This window comes from Gadus macrocephalus, chromosome 13 (genome assembly GCF_031168955.1).
Source record: "Gadus macrocephalus chromosome 13, ASM3116895v1".
Classification (NCBI taxonomy): domain Eukaryota; kingdom Metazoa; phylum Chordata; class Actinopteri; order Gadiformes; family Gadidae; genus Gadus; species Gadus macrocephalus.
This window is the reverse complement of record NC_082394.1, coordinates 6254105-6270445: the sequence shown is the minus strand read 5'-3', so window position 1 is coordinate 6270445 and position 16341 is coordinate 6254105. Positions and strand designations below refer to the sequence as shown.

The window sequence follows — 16341 nt, the reverse complement described above, 5'->3', positions numbered from 1 at the left end:
TGCTTTGCTATTTTAAATGTAGATGTGGTTCAACTCACTTTGTTGGAAGCTTCAATGTAACGTGGTGATGTTCCATTAAGATGCCCCCTTCATCATTTCAAACGTCATACACGATGGCCTCAGCGAAAAGCTTCAATAGCTCAGGTTTAATGAGCAAGCAATATAATGGATAAGAGATATCCTACATTCAATACCTATTTTGTTACATTTGATGGCACTTTCCATTGAACAGGCAATTTCTCCAAAAATGAACCTTCTCAAACTAATAATAAATAAAGAATTGCATTATTTAAATAATTTAAGTTGATTGCATTGGTTGGGAGAAGGCCTATACAAAAAATCGAATAACATTGCAAGCCTGACAATCCTACAGTGATGTTATCATGTCGGCCTTACCCTGAGTGCATCAAGTCTGGACATGTCAGTTTAGCCAATAGTATTTGCACTTTCCACTTAGCATACTTGTACATTTGCCTGATGGACCGCAACATGTTGCAATCCTCTCCTTTTTTAAACAACATATAAGCATGGAAAAACCCATTTCTTCTTTATACAGTCTTAACATAAGTGTTCTTTAGTCGGCTTACCTGAGACACATTCAAATCATTCACTACAGTATACATTTCTTAGTATACAGAGTCAAGTTTAGGACATACTTGATGGTTGATGCACATTCAAATGCCTTTTCCCATGGATTACATACTTATTGCACCAAATCAACCGAGGGCGAGATTATTCTAGAAACTGCAAGGCACTTCAATGTTTACGTTACTGCTTGAACAAGAAACGATAGTGAACGCTTTGCGGATGGATGTATTGTCATCCCTGGTCAACCCAAAACCATGAAAAGGTGACAGTGGTTTTAACACATGTTCCTCCTCCTTCTCATGGAGCCCAGCACTATGTGCTTGTCCTAAAGACACTCCTGCATATATCCCACGTTGGCACTTTTACATGTTGCCTATATAGGCCAACATGTGTAGTCTATTTGGAGTCAATGAGGCATTCAAATTAGCTAGGGCACGTCTCCCTGGATCCTCTGGACGATGTGGGAGAGATCTAAACTGTGCGTTAGGGTTCTCAGCAGCATCTCGTCATTCTGAATCCCGCCCATGAACTCGTCGTAGGACAGCTCACCTGGAAACATGGACATATGAGTAAGAGTATTTACGCAGAAACCAGAACTGGCCAATATAAAAACATAAGACATGCAATATTTTAGGATTTGGACTAGATGGGCCTGTAGAGTAAAATAGACTTGTGTCTGTAGACATCTAGTCAGTTTTTACGTAATTATTTACTCATATTTTACTCCAAAAATATCCGACTTTTAGTTTGGCCGGTGTTTATTGAAAGTGAATGAGTGCCATACTTGTTTGAATTCCTTGTTTGAATTGGAATATAAACTGTATGGATATTAAAGACGTGTACAAAAAAAGAGGTCTCATTGATGCTTGTATTCCAATTGTACAAGTGCGTTAAATAGACAGCAGACTTGTTTGCAAACATCCTTTGCATTATTTTGTGAAGATTCGGAAGATATTTACTGAATGAAACATTGTAACAGGCAAAAGGAGAATCTAGCCTCACCGTCGCCGTTGGTGTCAATCTTGTCGAACACCATGTCTGCGAAGTCCTCTGCAGACACTTCGTTGGGCGTTCCATTGATGGCGCGGATAGACTACGCGAGGCAAAGAAAAGTCCCATTAAAAAATACGCACTACAGCCTACCATGTCGCGGTATCACGTTGCACCACTAGATGTCAGTCAAGTGCAGGGCAGACCTTACGGGACCCATGGGAGTCCCACGCATCCTCCCCCCACCATGCTTTATATGAGTTAGGTCGGATTATGACACGGGATGCCCTAAACAAACATAGGGCATCCCGTTTGTCATAAGCATCCACGCTCTCAGGGGGCTCTCCCTCTATGATGGCGGTAAAGCTCATGCTTACCGTAATGATAAGCAGCAGCTCATCGCGGTTAATGCACCCGCTGCCGTCGACGTCATACAGTTTGAAGTACCAACGGAGCTTCTGCTGGACCTCTCCCTTCAACACCAGGCTAAGAGCGGCAACGTACTCCATGAAGTCCATGCAGCCATCCTTTAAACACACACACACACACACACACACACACACACACACACACACACACACACACACACACACACACACACACACACACACACACACACACACACACACACACACACACACACACACACACACACACACACACACAACCACAACATCAGTATTGTTGAGGTAGGCTACACACACAATAAGTAAACATGTAACTTTGCATGTTTCAAGTTAAATCATCAAAATGAATCTAATAATACATGATTACAATTCATGAGCATGGATTTAATAATCCAGAACTCTGTGAATAATATCAAATATATCACCATGGCTAGGTTTTTAACTGCATGTTTACATAATCTGAATGCACAGGTCATCTCCAGTTCTCTCCATGTTTAGGTTGGTTGGCCAGGAGTAAGTGGGATAAACCCCTTCTGATTGGCTTAAGTCCCCTCTACATAGATCACAACATAGCACATGACATGTAATGGTGAGAAAATGATGAGACTTAAAATGGTGAAACCGTATTTGCAGTTAGAAGAATTGGTTTCTTTTCGCACATCCCCCTTATAATAAGATATGAGAAGCCATTATCTTCTCAGATAATGGTCATTTGGACATAATGTGTTATAAGCATTGCAAGTTGTTATTGTTATGGCTAGGCTACCTTCTTCCCCTATTTTCAATAGTTCACATCTTTGCATGGATTGCAGATTAGTCAACACAATCTCCCGAACAATTTTAACCCATTTCTTAAAAGTTTGGAGTTTCTTTAGAGTTAAAGTACCTAAAGTTGGCAGGATCATCCAGAGGTTAAGGCGCCTGTCTCCAACCCTCCAACCTCTGGGTTCTAACCCCACTGTCCACAGTCTACCTGAGCCCGAGGCGTCCCTCAGCCGTGGACCCCCCCCCGCCAACGCTGTGTAACCAAACACTCCAAAGGTGAGCAAAGGGTCACTTTATGAAAATAAAAGCCTCCTGCCAAATCCCTAAAGAGTCGATAAAGGTTACAAATTGCACAAGCTTACATTGTTCATGTCAAACGCTGAAAACATGGACCTGGCGTAGGCATCTGATGACTCAGACAGGTTCTTCAGGCCAAAGAACTTCTTGAATTCATAGTAGGTGAGCAGTCCAGACGGGCACTCTGTCATGAATTTCCTGTACCACTGGTAACTCTCGCAGGCGGTTATGTCCTCCAGTGTTGCCCCTTCGGTGTTTCCCATGTTTACTCTCCAATCCTCCAAAAAAAGGAAACCCGAACACAAAATGTACAAATGGCCACTGTGTGTCCCGTCCAGGACAATCCCAAAAAGTATGGAGGTAAACAAGAGACAGCGTAGACGACTTGGGACTGCAAGCATCAACCTCAGCCAATCAGCTCACCGGAAGCGTTTGTAAGACATTGGTAATCTTCTTTAAAGCCTGCAAGCGCTATGAGATTGTGTATCTATAGAGCGCCAACCCCAGAGCCTATACCAGTAACAGTAGAAGATGCTCACAGTATGCAAATCAAACAGTGGCACTGTTAATGCAGCTTTAAACAATGCTATTCAAATGTGCTGACAGTGACAACCAAATCGATGTCACAGCAAGACAGATCGCCATTTTATGTGATGCACCGTAAATGATCTTATATATTAATTAACACGTGAAAGCATAATTGATTGTAAGAATGGGAATACATTTGAAACAACATGAGAGATTGTGCACGCTTTTATTTTGCAACGCTGATTACTCCGCCAGCTCACGGCTTTTTAGCATCAATGCCAGAAGAGCGAATCTTATGGTCCGTATCCCAGGAGAAACGGCACCCGAAGGTGGGTTTCAGCGCTGTATAGAAGGGGAGCAGGGAGTTGGAAGGCTGATCAGACCATTGCAGTGGTACTGGGAGCGAGGGGGAGGTGGTCTGTGGTCTGATTTGGGGCAAGGGAACCCTCCCAGCTTGTTTTAGTTGAGCCATCCTCCAAGAGAAAACCAGGACATCAATCTGTTTGTCCACCACCTTCATTCGGCTGGCGTTGACGGGAACCAGGGTCTTCAGCGGGTTCATCCATATCTGTTAGCAAAGACAGACCGGGAAACACATTGGTGAATTTCAAAGGGTTATATGGAGGAAGAAAACATTGGTATGGGTCAACCATCATCCTCACATTGACGATGAGGGGACAAACTGATTTGAAACGTAAGAAAACCACATCCTTTATCTGTTTCACTTAACTAATATGATTGTAATGATCAAGTGATTTTAGCTGGGAAGTCCCCATCAAAAATGTGACTGGATCCTCCAACCTTCTCTGCGGTCCTGTTTCTAGTTTTCCTTGAGAACGTCACTCATCGAGTTACCTTAGGTCTGCTTTGAGCCTTTCTGTCTGCTGTGGAAGCCATTGGAGTGAGTGACCGCAATGTGCTTGTGGAAATCCCCTGTACTCTTCAGCAGTCCCTCTCGATGTTCCTGGGCAAAGTTCAGCTGACTGTGAACTATATCGTGTGTGTGGACAGTTCTTTAATAGCCTTTGGAATCAGAGTCTTGACCTGAACAAGACAGGGGCCTTTATGATGTCATAGCAGTGTTCTCTGGGCTTCCTTGTTGAATTTCAATGTTCACCTTTAGAACTTTCATACTAGAGTCCCTGAATTAAAGCAAATTAACAGATCGGATTTCTATTTGGTCGAACAATAAGGTGACTCAGAACAATCTGGCAGAAACAGCTCGGGGGAAGTGTTAGGTCCCTCATGTGCGAATGAACTTTCTACCTAAGGTGTGATCTCTATCTCTGTGCTCAGAGAGTGTTTCGACTACAAACAGGGTGACGAGACGAGATCAAATCTAGGAAAACATCCACTGCTTTCATGTGGCACCACAAACACGAGTCGGCCTTTTCCCCTAGTTGTGCGTAGTATCAACTCTTAGACGAGGACTCCCCTCACAACATTTAAGGAATTTACAGTGAATTCATCAATTGCAAAGCATTATACCCTGCATGAATACATGAATAGTAAGCAATTCATAACCAGCAAATAATATTTACAACATACTGAGATAATGGTTTATAAGACCGTTTATTAAGGGTGAGTTGATGCCTTCGGAACTATTCACAATGTGTTAATAACACTGTTGAAGAAGAATAATGCTGCAATTCAGAATAAGTTCAGTAAGCTATAAACCATTAGACTTCTGTGTGGGCTCAGGCCAAATTACAACCATCTATGCCTTACTACTTCTTTCTACTTACATTAGCAATTGTACTTGAGGCATTTCCAGCATTTAATGACATTGATACATGCTCTAAGACAGTTATTCCTGCTTGGTGCAGCATGTGCACGCCTGAAGCCAGGCTACAGAGAGAGGCAGTGAGGCCTGCTGTGAACCGGCTACGGGTGAAGCACAGGCGAGGGGGGGGGGGGGGGGGGGGAGGGCCTTGCCAGGACATTCTGAGCATTTCTTCCCTGACATTAACAGGGCATGGTGGATTCCCACACAGTGGAACAGGCCCGACCAGTCCAGTTAGTCTCCAACCAGTTGGAGGTGGAGGCGGAGGAGAACATCACATCACTTCACCTGCCTCACCGAAACAAACCCTAGAGGGAAAAAATAAAAGCAACCCTTGTTCATTGCCGTCCTCGGGCATTACATAACATCAAGCTAGAGGAAGGTTCAAGTTCACTCCTTCAATGTTAAGCCCTCGAAGATAGTTTCATATCCATGGTAACCAATTCATTCACTGCATCAAGCTTACCAACCAGGATGTGTACAATTTAGTATCGACTACTATGATACCACTCAATTCATATGTGAAGACAAATAACAAAGAATTGTGATAGAGCTGTCAAGCGATTAAAATATTTAATCGTGATTAATCGCATTAATGTCATAGTTAACTCACGATTAATCGCAAATTATTTTTCTATGCGAAATATCCCTTGATTTTTTTGTCACATAATTCTTCTCATTTTAATTCTCTTATCAACATGGTGAAGTGCATCGGCTTGCCTTGTGCAAATGATTTTTTATTGATAACAACATTGGCATATACTGATCAAAACAGGACGATACAAAAAAAGAGCCTATAGTGCAATTAAACGACTGCTTTGAACAAATGTCATTTGAACATAGCAGTCAGGCTACTGCTTCTTTGTTTTGAGCCAAAGAATTTTTTATTTTTTTAAATAAAACAATTACGTTAATCGCGCGATAATTTTTTTAACGCCGTTAAAATTGCTTTGCGTTAACGCCGTTAATAACGCGTTTAACGGACAGCTCTAAATAATATACATTATTATTGTTATTATCATTGTTGTTATTAACATTATGATTATTATCATTATGTATTATTATGGTTGTTATTATTCTAATAATTGTAATAAACAGCTTCTATTTGTATGGTGTTTGTCTCCTGTAACAAGGCACTCTTTGGCTGAGGTTGGCTGGACTGAGCAGAGGTCACATTAGACCCAGGCAGAGCTGGGTGGTTGTTGTCGTGGGGTCTTATGGGTCGGCCCACTAAGAGCTTAGAGGATTTTTGATCCTCTTGAGATGAGGCTCCTCGACTGCGTCTTTGCAGTGTGCTGGCTGTCAACAGGACGGTCATAACAGAAATCTATGATCAGACAAAAACCTTAATTTGGACCACAGAGAGAATAGCGGTTTTTAACAATCCTAACAACATGGGATGAGGCTGCTGGTAATAAGACACACATGTTTAACATACCTACATACACACTGATTAGGAATACACACTAGTAATTACTTCTGTTGATGTTCAAAACTTGTAACAGTGTAATTCTTAATTACTATTATTTTTTTTGGGATATATATGCTACTTGATAACTTGGGCCTCTGGTAGCATTTTAGAATAACATTGAGGCATTAATAACAATGAATTCCCAGTGAATTCATCATTTGTAAAGCATTGTACCTCCATTAATACCCATCAGTAAGCATCTTGAATGTATTCCAGCGTTATTCAATGTTTATAAACAATTATTTAGGTCTAATGTAAATAGTTTGTAAATCATTAACTTACGTTACATTAATTATTTTAAAAACCATTAAGCCATCTTATTATCATATTGATAGTTGTTTATTAATTGTTTACTCATGATCCACGTCGGAACAATGCTTTAGAATTATGTAGGCTATTCACTATTCATTCTAAAGTGCTACCAGCGCTTTTAAGCCCCTCGCCTATCTACTTAAAACACAATCGTTTCAAACAGTACAGCCTATTCCTTAACATGTCTGATCTACAGGTGTTCTTGTTACCTTAATTGGCCCCTTATAAAAGGCGTGCGCCTGCCAGACAGCGGGGCCTCACCTGCTCACGTAACGAGAGGGCTGACGCTGACAGACCCGGAGGCGGGATCAACTCCATTTTCTCTAAAAGTTTTCATCAAATCACTGGAGTCGAGTTCAGCCTGTCCGCCTGTGCACCTGTCGTCTACAACTCCGTGGAGCTCATGGTTTATTCTTCCAAGCAAGGGAACACGATTTAACAAAAAAATGCGTTAGGTAGGCCTGCACGTATTTTTTCATATTCATAAACAATTCATATTTAACGTAAGACCTTTACTTTAATAATCATGAAGAAGGGAACGTTGCATTTTTTGGGTCGAAAGAAGCAATCCCTTTTCGACACCAACAACCCTGTTAAGATCCAGACGATGGGTGAGTACACTAACCTTTTACACTTTCACAGATGGACGGTTATAGACATGTTAGGGCTGAATCCACAATTTTTAATCTGAACCCTTGAGCGCTTTTGAAGTTAACATAAACCGCGCCGTAAGGTATCGCTTATCTACACGAACCCTGAGCCTTTAAAAGCCTTAAAAACCCGTCTGGAACAACCTCAACTACATCCATAAAGCGGTGACATGTCTAGCATGCTTCTCATCTCTCTGAGGGTTGCTTCTCTAAATGACAAGTAGCAATCAACAAAGTGAGTAACGAGTTGTCCAGAATGTTACAGGTAACATGAGCCGGTTAGGGTTTAGTCGGTCCCACGGTCCATTTCATTTTTTTAATGCTCCGTGACACTATTTTGAAGGTGAGTTGATTAGAACTAGAATTTCATATATATACGACTTCACAGTCAGAAATATTTGCTATCCAAAGCAGACAGGCGGGCTGTATTTAAATTTATGTATATGACAGCCATTCCCTATTTTAGAGTGATTTGTTTCCTGGTCTAGATCCACCCTTTAACTGGAGTATAAAGACTGGTGAATGGAGCAAGAACCGGCAGTTTGTTGGCTCTGACAAGAGTAGGATGGAGATTGTTTTGTGACTAGATAGGCTTACATTAGGCCAGTCATGTGGAAATGATTTTATGTTCAATGTTATGTTTACATTAGAAATGATCTTGACCAAAGATCGACATGGAGCACTCACCAAATATGACTTTTATAATGTAACAACTTAACTGACTTCTCTGTATTTTTCCATTTGTCTGTTGAATAGGCAATTCAACAACATATGAATGTAGGCCTGTTATGTAGGCTATGCTCACCAAACATGACATGATAACATAGATCTTTTAACATAAGTGCCCTGATTTCTTTATTATCTAGCACAAAACCGATTATTATAGTATCAAAGAAGCATGTAAATACTCAGACGTGACCTGTCTCTCAACAGTTACTCAAAAGCAGCAGGCTTGACATTGCAACGTGACAAACAAGAGTGTAATTGCTTGAGACACTTTCTCTAAGGAACCACAACGACCCCATGATGAACAGGTGTTGAACACAGAGGGTGCTGAGTATTTGGGGTCAAAAGTCTTTAAATGACCTCAGGCTGACACAGCCTCTTTCTGTAATTGGTTACTTCCAGAAGCTGTTTAATTGTACTCATGGTAATGTAAAGATGCTAAAGCTGGGTGAGAACTGATACAAAGGTTAACAAATTGAATGGGTCATTAAATGAAAGCCGATCACACTAATCTCACTTTAATCACTTTGTCGTCAACTGGAAAACTACCTTTGGAGGACTATAGTAGTACTTGAGTAAGGAACAATAGACAGTTTGACAGGACGTTGTTACTGGCGTGCATGCGAGGAAACCAATTGAAGTCTCTGGTAACCCCCAGCTAAGCTAATGAAACTTAGCTTTGAAAGTAAAGCCAACTGATTCTCACAATTTGTCTTTCCTGTTTCTGTCATTAAACCCAATCTCAAATCTTATTCTAAACTGTAATCTTACCCCGATTTCCAGCTCATTGAGCAAACAAAATAAAGTGAATGGTTCTGTTTGTCCTTTCAGAGAACGGCCTTTCACAGAACATGGATCTGATGTCGGATTCGTCGGCCATCCCCGACACGGGCACGGCCAAAGTACGCCCCCGACCCACTGTCAAACACCACACCGTAAGCTAACTTAAGCAAACAGCTTTGTTGCCTCATGTTAAACATTCACAACTCTTTAATAAACGGCCCTGTTGCTTCAAGTCTGGGTTATAGCTGAGAAGTAACACTAACAGGTGACTGCATTCCATTGTACTAGTGTACCAACATTATCTACCTATGAATCAATGATTAGGACGGGTTTCTGGAAGGACTATTACGGCCACATTCTAATCTTCTGACATCAACATTTTGATTGCGTGTGAAAAACGCTGCCCAATACATGAACCTGTGTGTCTTGGTGTTTTCAACAGAACTACAAATAGGGAGCCTCATAATTTTGTTTCTAAGATAGGCCTTCTACTTCCTTCAACACTTAACCCAAACCCTCATGTTAACCTTTCCCTTTACCATGCAAAAGCCAATAGGGCATTCTCTCTCTAAATTCTCTTTCTAAATGATCGTCGTGACACATGACTTCGATTTCTCCACGGGACTCGAGGTGTACTCGACCATGAATCACTGTTACCACGCCGACTCATTTAAATGGTTTCGGCCATTGGGCTGTAAACCTCTGGCCGTTCCCTCCTTCTGTGTTGTCGTGGCACACACCCCGCATGCGGAGAGTACTCTGTGTGCTGCCTTTGTGGCATGCGTCGTGCCCGCCACACCCCAGAACAACGCAGGGCTCCAAGCAACCATGGCCAGGCCTGAGTCAACGTCGAAAAATCCATAAAAGAAATCAAACTGGGTTTGATATGGCGTGTGTGTGACGACACGCCCCTCCGCTCCCTTGTGAAACGCGCATTCCGTCGCTAGGACCGTCGCATCGTATGATTGACAGCAATTCCGTCTGAGGCGTGGCAGATATGGATTAGCACTTCACACTTGTCATCTTCGAGTGAATGGGATTTACTTGAAACCTTTTGGTTTTTTCGCAAATGAAAAAGTATGCAGCCGCCGCAGTTTCTGTTGTGCTGCCTGCAAATCAGTGCAAACTGCCGTACCGTCTGTATTAGACAGGAATTGTATTATTATTGAGCTATGATAACGGGGTTCACACCATCGTGGACGACCTGATGAGGGGTTGGGTCTGTTTGAATTATATATGCTAATCGACAGGGCAACTAAGCAACCAGAATCGTTCTTAGATTTGCACTGATAGGGAGAACAAATCCGGTGAACAATAAATGAATGATTTATGAATTGAACACTCTACCCTTCCCCAGTTTTTTTTCCATTTTTGAAAGCCGGCTTTCAACAACTTCCAGTCTCTGCCAATCAAAACAAAGGCAACGCTCGTTGTGCAAAATGACTCAAATCCGGTATTGAGTCATCAATGTTGTTTGAGTTTGTTGTGATTCTGTTCCCATTATTAAAAGACTACAGATAGATAGTTTATCTCTTAACCACTTTCAGTCTAATGCAGGACAAATGTACTGCATTTAGTACTGATTGTCATTGTTTACTTGGAAAAAATATGTTCTTATCCAATAATTGATGTAACTGATTCACTGTTTCTGTTTTGATGACATTATTACATAAGCAACAACCTTAGTAAGGACATGTGAAACTGCCTACTATCATGATCTTTAGTGATCGATGACACGTCGTTGTCATTTCCAGATTATCGCGTCAAATCTCTAATTGTGAGAGGAAGCTAGCTTGAATATTCTGTTTAAACTGCCCTTCAGAAGGACTTATAGCATGTTTATTCTGTTGTACCTCTATTGAGTCAACAATGTCTGTGATTATTTATAGTGGTGACTAGAACACAAACTCCTACTCTTATTAATTGTCCTTCTGATTCTCCCTTCTACACACACACACACACACACACACACACACACACACACACACACACACACACACACACACACACACACACACACACACACACGCAGATGTCTCTTAAATGACAGCATATCATTTTATTACTTGAACGTGCGTTCAACACTCCCTGTGACGCGAATACAAGGTGTTTCCTCCCCTCCCTTTCCTTGTTCAAAAAGGTGTGACTAAGACTGATGATTAAAAGTTATGCTATTACAATTACATCAACTGCAAAATGAGAGGCTATAGCTTTGTAATAACAGCGTTACATCTTTTTGTAAGGATGAACTTGCGTCTCGTCACAAGGAAAAAGTAATAAGCGATAAGTGATATAACTTTTGCATAACTAAAATCCGTGTAAGAAGCTGATACATCCAATCGGATGACAGACAGCGGGTTGAAGGATTCAACAACTGATGCAATCTTATACGTCTCCAAGAGAAATGCTGAACTATTTCCAAGAATGTTTGGTATCAGTCTTGGCTCGTCACAAAGGCTTGTCACTAAGAACTGGTTTGTTCACAATACGTTCTAGCAGCCGGTAGAGCAGAACCACTTCTGGCTGACTTCTCCTGTGTTTGTTTAAACTGTTAGATATATCCCGGAGGCTAATTGTCCATTCTTTTTTCCCCAACAGTCCTCGTCTGAAAGTGTTTATGGGGTTGCGGTTCCGACCCCGACGGTCCCTATCTTCTCTACGTTCAACGGACTTAAGGGTGAGGGTTAACCTGGTTGACCAATCCCACTTCAGCACCGTCACAGAGATTGCGTCCATATAGAGTTGAAATATAGTGCAGAAAAAAGTTTCCTCAGACTCTTTCCCAATTTACTTTATGTTTCAATTGTGTCCAAGCTGGCCCGCAAATGGATTAACAAAGTAGTGGAGTGAATGCATGTTATTAAAATAATATAATAATAGGATGTCATGCACCCATCTTTGTGATCGCTGCATGCTAACAGTTTCCATAATTTACGTCTTTGCAATAAAGACATTGTTTGAATGCTCATAATTAACCCCTCTATTTAATGTTGACGTTAAAATGTGCATAAAAGTTTGCATTTAAAATAAAAATGCCTTCATGTTTGTTTTTCGACAAGCTTATTGCATGCAGTGCTTATAGTCCTAGGCTATACAACTACAATGTTTTCTGTCTTGTTTTGCAGAAGGGGATCGACTGTCCATTGGATCGGCTACATCTTTGAACGATCCTATTGAGGGGAACATTTTCGTTCCCCCTCCGCCTTCTGTGGCGCCCCCACCCCCACCCACACAGTTTATCCTCCCTCCACCTGATTTCATGGGGGAACTAGACAGCCCTAACAGGGCAATGATTCAGCGGCCTAGTATGCCTCCTCCAAAACCCCCTTCAGAGCCACCAGCATTGCAGGATCTCACCTTGCTAAGACCCCCACCTATGACTCTTCCAAAACCTCCTTCAGAGCCACCAGCATTGCAGGACCTCACCTTGCTAAGACCCCCACCTATGACTCTTCCAAAACCTCCTTCAGAGCCACCAGCATTGCAGGACCTCACCTTGCTAAGACCCCCACCTATGACTCCTCCAAAACCTCCTTCAGAGCCACCAGCATTGCAGGACCTCACCTTGCTAAGACCCCCCCCCATGACTCCTCCGAAGCCTCCGTCAACTTACTCCAGTGCCTCCACCCCGATTTCCACACCACCACCAGGCGTGGTTCCAGAGCTCCCCGATTGCCCAAGATTTGCACCACCCAAACCCCCTTCTGAAAAGCCAAAGAAACCAGGGAAGGCACCGCCCCCAAAGCCCACTCGGTTGTCCTCGATCGCTGGGGCCGACGCGTTCGTCGAGCCATACCCTCCTGCTGCCTCCCACCAGATGAACACCCCCTCCAGTTTCAATCCCCAGAATAATGCTAAACTTTACAATGCTCCCAAAACCTCCATTGTCAGTGGGCAGGGGGACTTTGACCCAAGACCAAAGCCGATCTTGCTCTTACAACCCTCTAGTCCCGATGCTGTCCAGGTAGATGGAAAAGCCTCACCTACTCCCCCATCCACACCAAGCCGTGGTGCTGGCCCTGCTGAAACCCAGCTGGACAGAGAACCCAAGATGAACCCTCAAGCTAACATCACAGCAAAGACGGCACAGTCGCAACCTAAGCCTGAGGCTAAACCTGTTATTTCAAGCCTACAGGAAAAGGACCTTGCCCCATCTCTTCCTCCAGTATCAACAAAGTCGAGTAAAGAACTTTCAACTCAAGATCTCTTCAAAGTCAGTCACAAGGGCAATTACAGCCCCCTAATAGATCGCAAACTGCGGAACTTAAAGGGACCTGAAACAAGTGGGTCCTCAACTTCTCCCTTCGCCCTGTTGCAAGCAGCAAAGGAAAGGGAGAAACACAGATCACCCAAGACTAGTTTTAAGCACAGACACTCTTCTCCAAACTCCTTTGTTGTCACACCAAGGTCAAACTCAATTTCCACAACGACCCATGAGAATGGACTAGAAGAGGACTCACGGTCAACTTACAGTGCTGCAGGGCCCATGTCAACAGCACAAACCCAACCGCTCCACCTCGCCCCTCCATCGGCCCGGAGTCCAGCTGCACCCAGCACTCCAGCTTTCGGTGGGTCGTCAACAGCGGGGACATCCCCGTCGTTGGGCAGACTAGCCTCTGAGAAGCAAGAGGTCAAGCAAGCCAGCCCGTCACTCGACTACAGAAAGAGTGAGGCCAATCCGCCAGAAACACCCATGACATTGCTCCCTCCGCCACCAGAGTTTTCCAACTTTAATTTCAATGACATTATGGATTTACCTCCGGACTTTCCTCCACCTGATCCTCCGAAAAAGAAGGCACCAGTATCAATAATAAAACCTGTTTATGCTGCTCCGGCTCCTCCACCCAAACCAGCTTCACCTGCTCCTTCCCAGGCTCCAACCCCGGCGCCTCCTCCCAAACCTAAATCCGCAGCACCCGCTCTGTCCCCGCCTCCGCCTCCGGCTCCAGCTCCGGTCCCAGATGTGAAACCACTGGTGTACCAGACCTTGCCTCGGCTGCCCGTCCAGAAGCCGCTGCCCGATGTCTCAGAGAGCCAGGCCACACTCTTAAGCATTTTGCAGAAGAAGATGAAGGAGATGGACAGCAAAATTAGCCCAAAGAGAGAGATGGAGTCCAGCAACGACGAATGGGGTTCCCCCATGTCTGACGAGGACACAATGATCCCGTTTACTCCCAGAACCACGCCACAGAATAACAAGAACTATATGCTTCCTACTAAAAACGCCAGCCTGGACATGCGGGAGTTGGAAACTAAAGTGGCCAAAAAACAACAGGACAACGCCTCAGCCTCCAGGTAAGGTTCCTTTGTTTTGCAGTGACGAGTTCACATCGAGAAGTTGAGGTTGATATATATATATATATATATATATATATATATAATATGAATGATTTCAATAACTTATAATAATCATGGTGTTTTCCTTTCTTTTTTCTTTCAGCAGCGAGACAAAGTCAAAGCAACATGGTATGACGATCACAGTGCGTCCTGGAACCAAACAACCCATTACCGTTGTGAGTAAAGGGGAGCCTGCACAAGCTCTATAAATATGCAACATATTCTTTAAAGACAAAAAGCAATGTGTGGACCAAATTTGACTGGCATCAGTGGCCACTGGTTGTTGCATTTTTATCAGTACCAAAGTTCATTACTGCCTTGTTACCACAAACTTTATTTTGCTTTTGGTTGATGTTATTTAAACACGGTCTTGATTGAAAATGTTGATATGTTCCATAGTATTTATCAATATGGAATGCTGCATAATGGATAAGTACTGCTATATTCTTTCAGGCTTCAAAGGTCAATGCAGTTGTTACATAATTAGATTGTAAATCATTAATGTTGTGTAACAAATGAATTATTATTTAGTCCACGGGACTTTATAACCAATTTTCTAGATGAGGGACAGGATTGATTCATTTAATGATAAGATATCATTGTTATGATATGATGTGCAAAAGTTATACGTTCTACAGTAGTAAAATAAGCTCTTGTTTTTTATCTACCAATGTTTTCAAATGTACATCAAATTGATGTTTATGTTTGTGTAATGAAGAAATCAGAAAAGCTTCTGATTGTTTGTGTTGCACGTGCCAATATTGAGAGCGGATATACAAGAGTAGTATATCTATTTGAATGCTTATTGTAGCAGTAACTGTCTGAACTGTAAATATATATATTGAAAGAATGGACCAAATACTAACCAACATAACAAAGTCTGTAAATTAAACTTAAAATTAAAACCTTTAAATTGTCAACCAGATTGCTCATTGCAACCTTAGAAGTGCTAATTAAGGTAGTAAGCCTGAGACATTATTCTCTTTGGGTTACTTTCTCATCTGGTAACTTTGCATACATTATGTAGAGGCAACTGTGTTACACCATAACACTCCAGTCTATGGGAACTGGGTTAAATCCTGTAGGCATCCTTGAGCAAATGCCCGACCCAATCTTCTCACATTCTCTCCAATATTTCAGTTGCTTCTCAATTTCTCCTCAAATATGCAATTTCATTATTTTTGTATAAATTTTTTTTATTGGAACAACCAGTTGGGAACTACCAATTAGTATTGTATCACATATGAGCTGTTAATACCAAGCCATCATAGTATACTATAGTACCAAGTAAGTGGTCTAAATCTTTGTACAACAGAGGATTAACAGTAATGAAAACATTGCTTTATGGGATTATATGCAACCTTGCGATGACCCTAACTGCCCGCTTGCGCTCCATAGCAATGGACATCAACTCGGCTGAACCAGTAAGGGTTAAAGGAAACAGCCTGCCTTCTAAAAGTCAAGTGTTTGCTGCTTTAATTCATTCAAGTCATGTCCTGCCAGTGTATTGTTGATTTAAACTTCCACTTCAAAGGAGAACCCTGCTGGCTTCACTGTAAAAGCCCCATTCAGCTCAGTTCTAATGAGCAGAGGGCAGGAGTGTTGCAACGTCGCTTAGTCAGCAGGTTCCAGGTAACCATATCAGCCAGTTAAGCATGCAATGGCATGCATCAACTCCTATAATATATTCTCTGTAAGTAGTAA

At 42.4% G+C, this 16341-nt stretch overlaps 2 protein-coding genes and 1 long non-coding RNA gene across 7 annotated transcripts; 1 reads left to right on the top strand and 2 right to left on the bottom strand.

Moving 5' to 3' along the window:
- Window positions 1-126: 126 nt before the first annotated feature.
- si:ch211-103a14.5 (guanylyl cyclase-activating protein 1) lies at window positions 127-3502 on the bottom strand. 2 transcript variants are annotated; one of them, XM_060069471.1, is made up of 4 exons: window positions 3113-3502; window positions 1956-2105; window positions 1591-1681; window positions 127-1137 (listed from the first exon to the last, which is right to left on the bottom strand). In XM_060069471.1, the coding sequence occupies exons 1-4, from the start codon at window positions 3446-3448 to the stop codon at window positions 1016-1018; spliced, it is 699 nt and encodes a 232-aa protein (XP_059925454.1). In that variant the 5' UTR covers window positions 3449-3502; the 3' UTR covers window positions 127-1015. The 2 variants fall into 2 exon arrangements, with proteins under 2 accessions (XP_059925454.1, XP_059925455.1); XM_060069472.1 differs by lacking the exon at window positions 3113-3502 and adding an exon at window positions 2872-3024.
- A 283-nt stretch (window positions 3503-3785) lies between these two features.
- Window positions 3786-4947, bottom strand: LOC132470669 (uncharacterized). Its single transcript, XR_009528683.1, has 2 exons — window positions 4431-4947; window positions 3786-4143 (listed from the first exon to the last, which is right to left on the bottom strand). It is a non-coding gene; the product is annotated as an uncharacterized LOC132470669 (long non-coding RNA).
- Window positions 4948-7424: 2477 nt separating this feature from the next.
- Window positions 7425-16297, top strand: LOC132471215 (uncharacterized). 4 transcript variants are annotated; one of them, XM_060070334.1, is made up of 5 exons: window positions 7425-7752; window positions 9349-9452; window positions 11899-11977; window positions 12426-14595; window positions 14744-16297. In XM_060070334.1, the coding sequence occupies exons 1-5, from the start codon at window positions 7668-7670 to the stop codon at window positions 14844-14846; spliced, it is 2541 nt and encodes an 846-aa protein (XP_059926317.1). In that variant the 5' UTR covers window positions 7425-7667; the 3' UTR covers window positions 14847-16297. The 4 variants fall into 4 exon arrangements, with proteins under 4 accessions (XP_059926317.1, XP_059926316.1, XP_059926320.1 ...); XM_060070333.1 differs by having other exon boundaries at window positions 7429-7752; window positions 14741-16297; XM_060070337.1 differs by lacking the exon at window positions 14744-16297 and having other exon boundaries at window positions 7437-7752; window positions 11899-11992; window positions 12429-12550.
- Window positions 16298-16341: the final 44 nt, after the last annotated feature.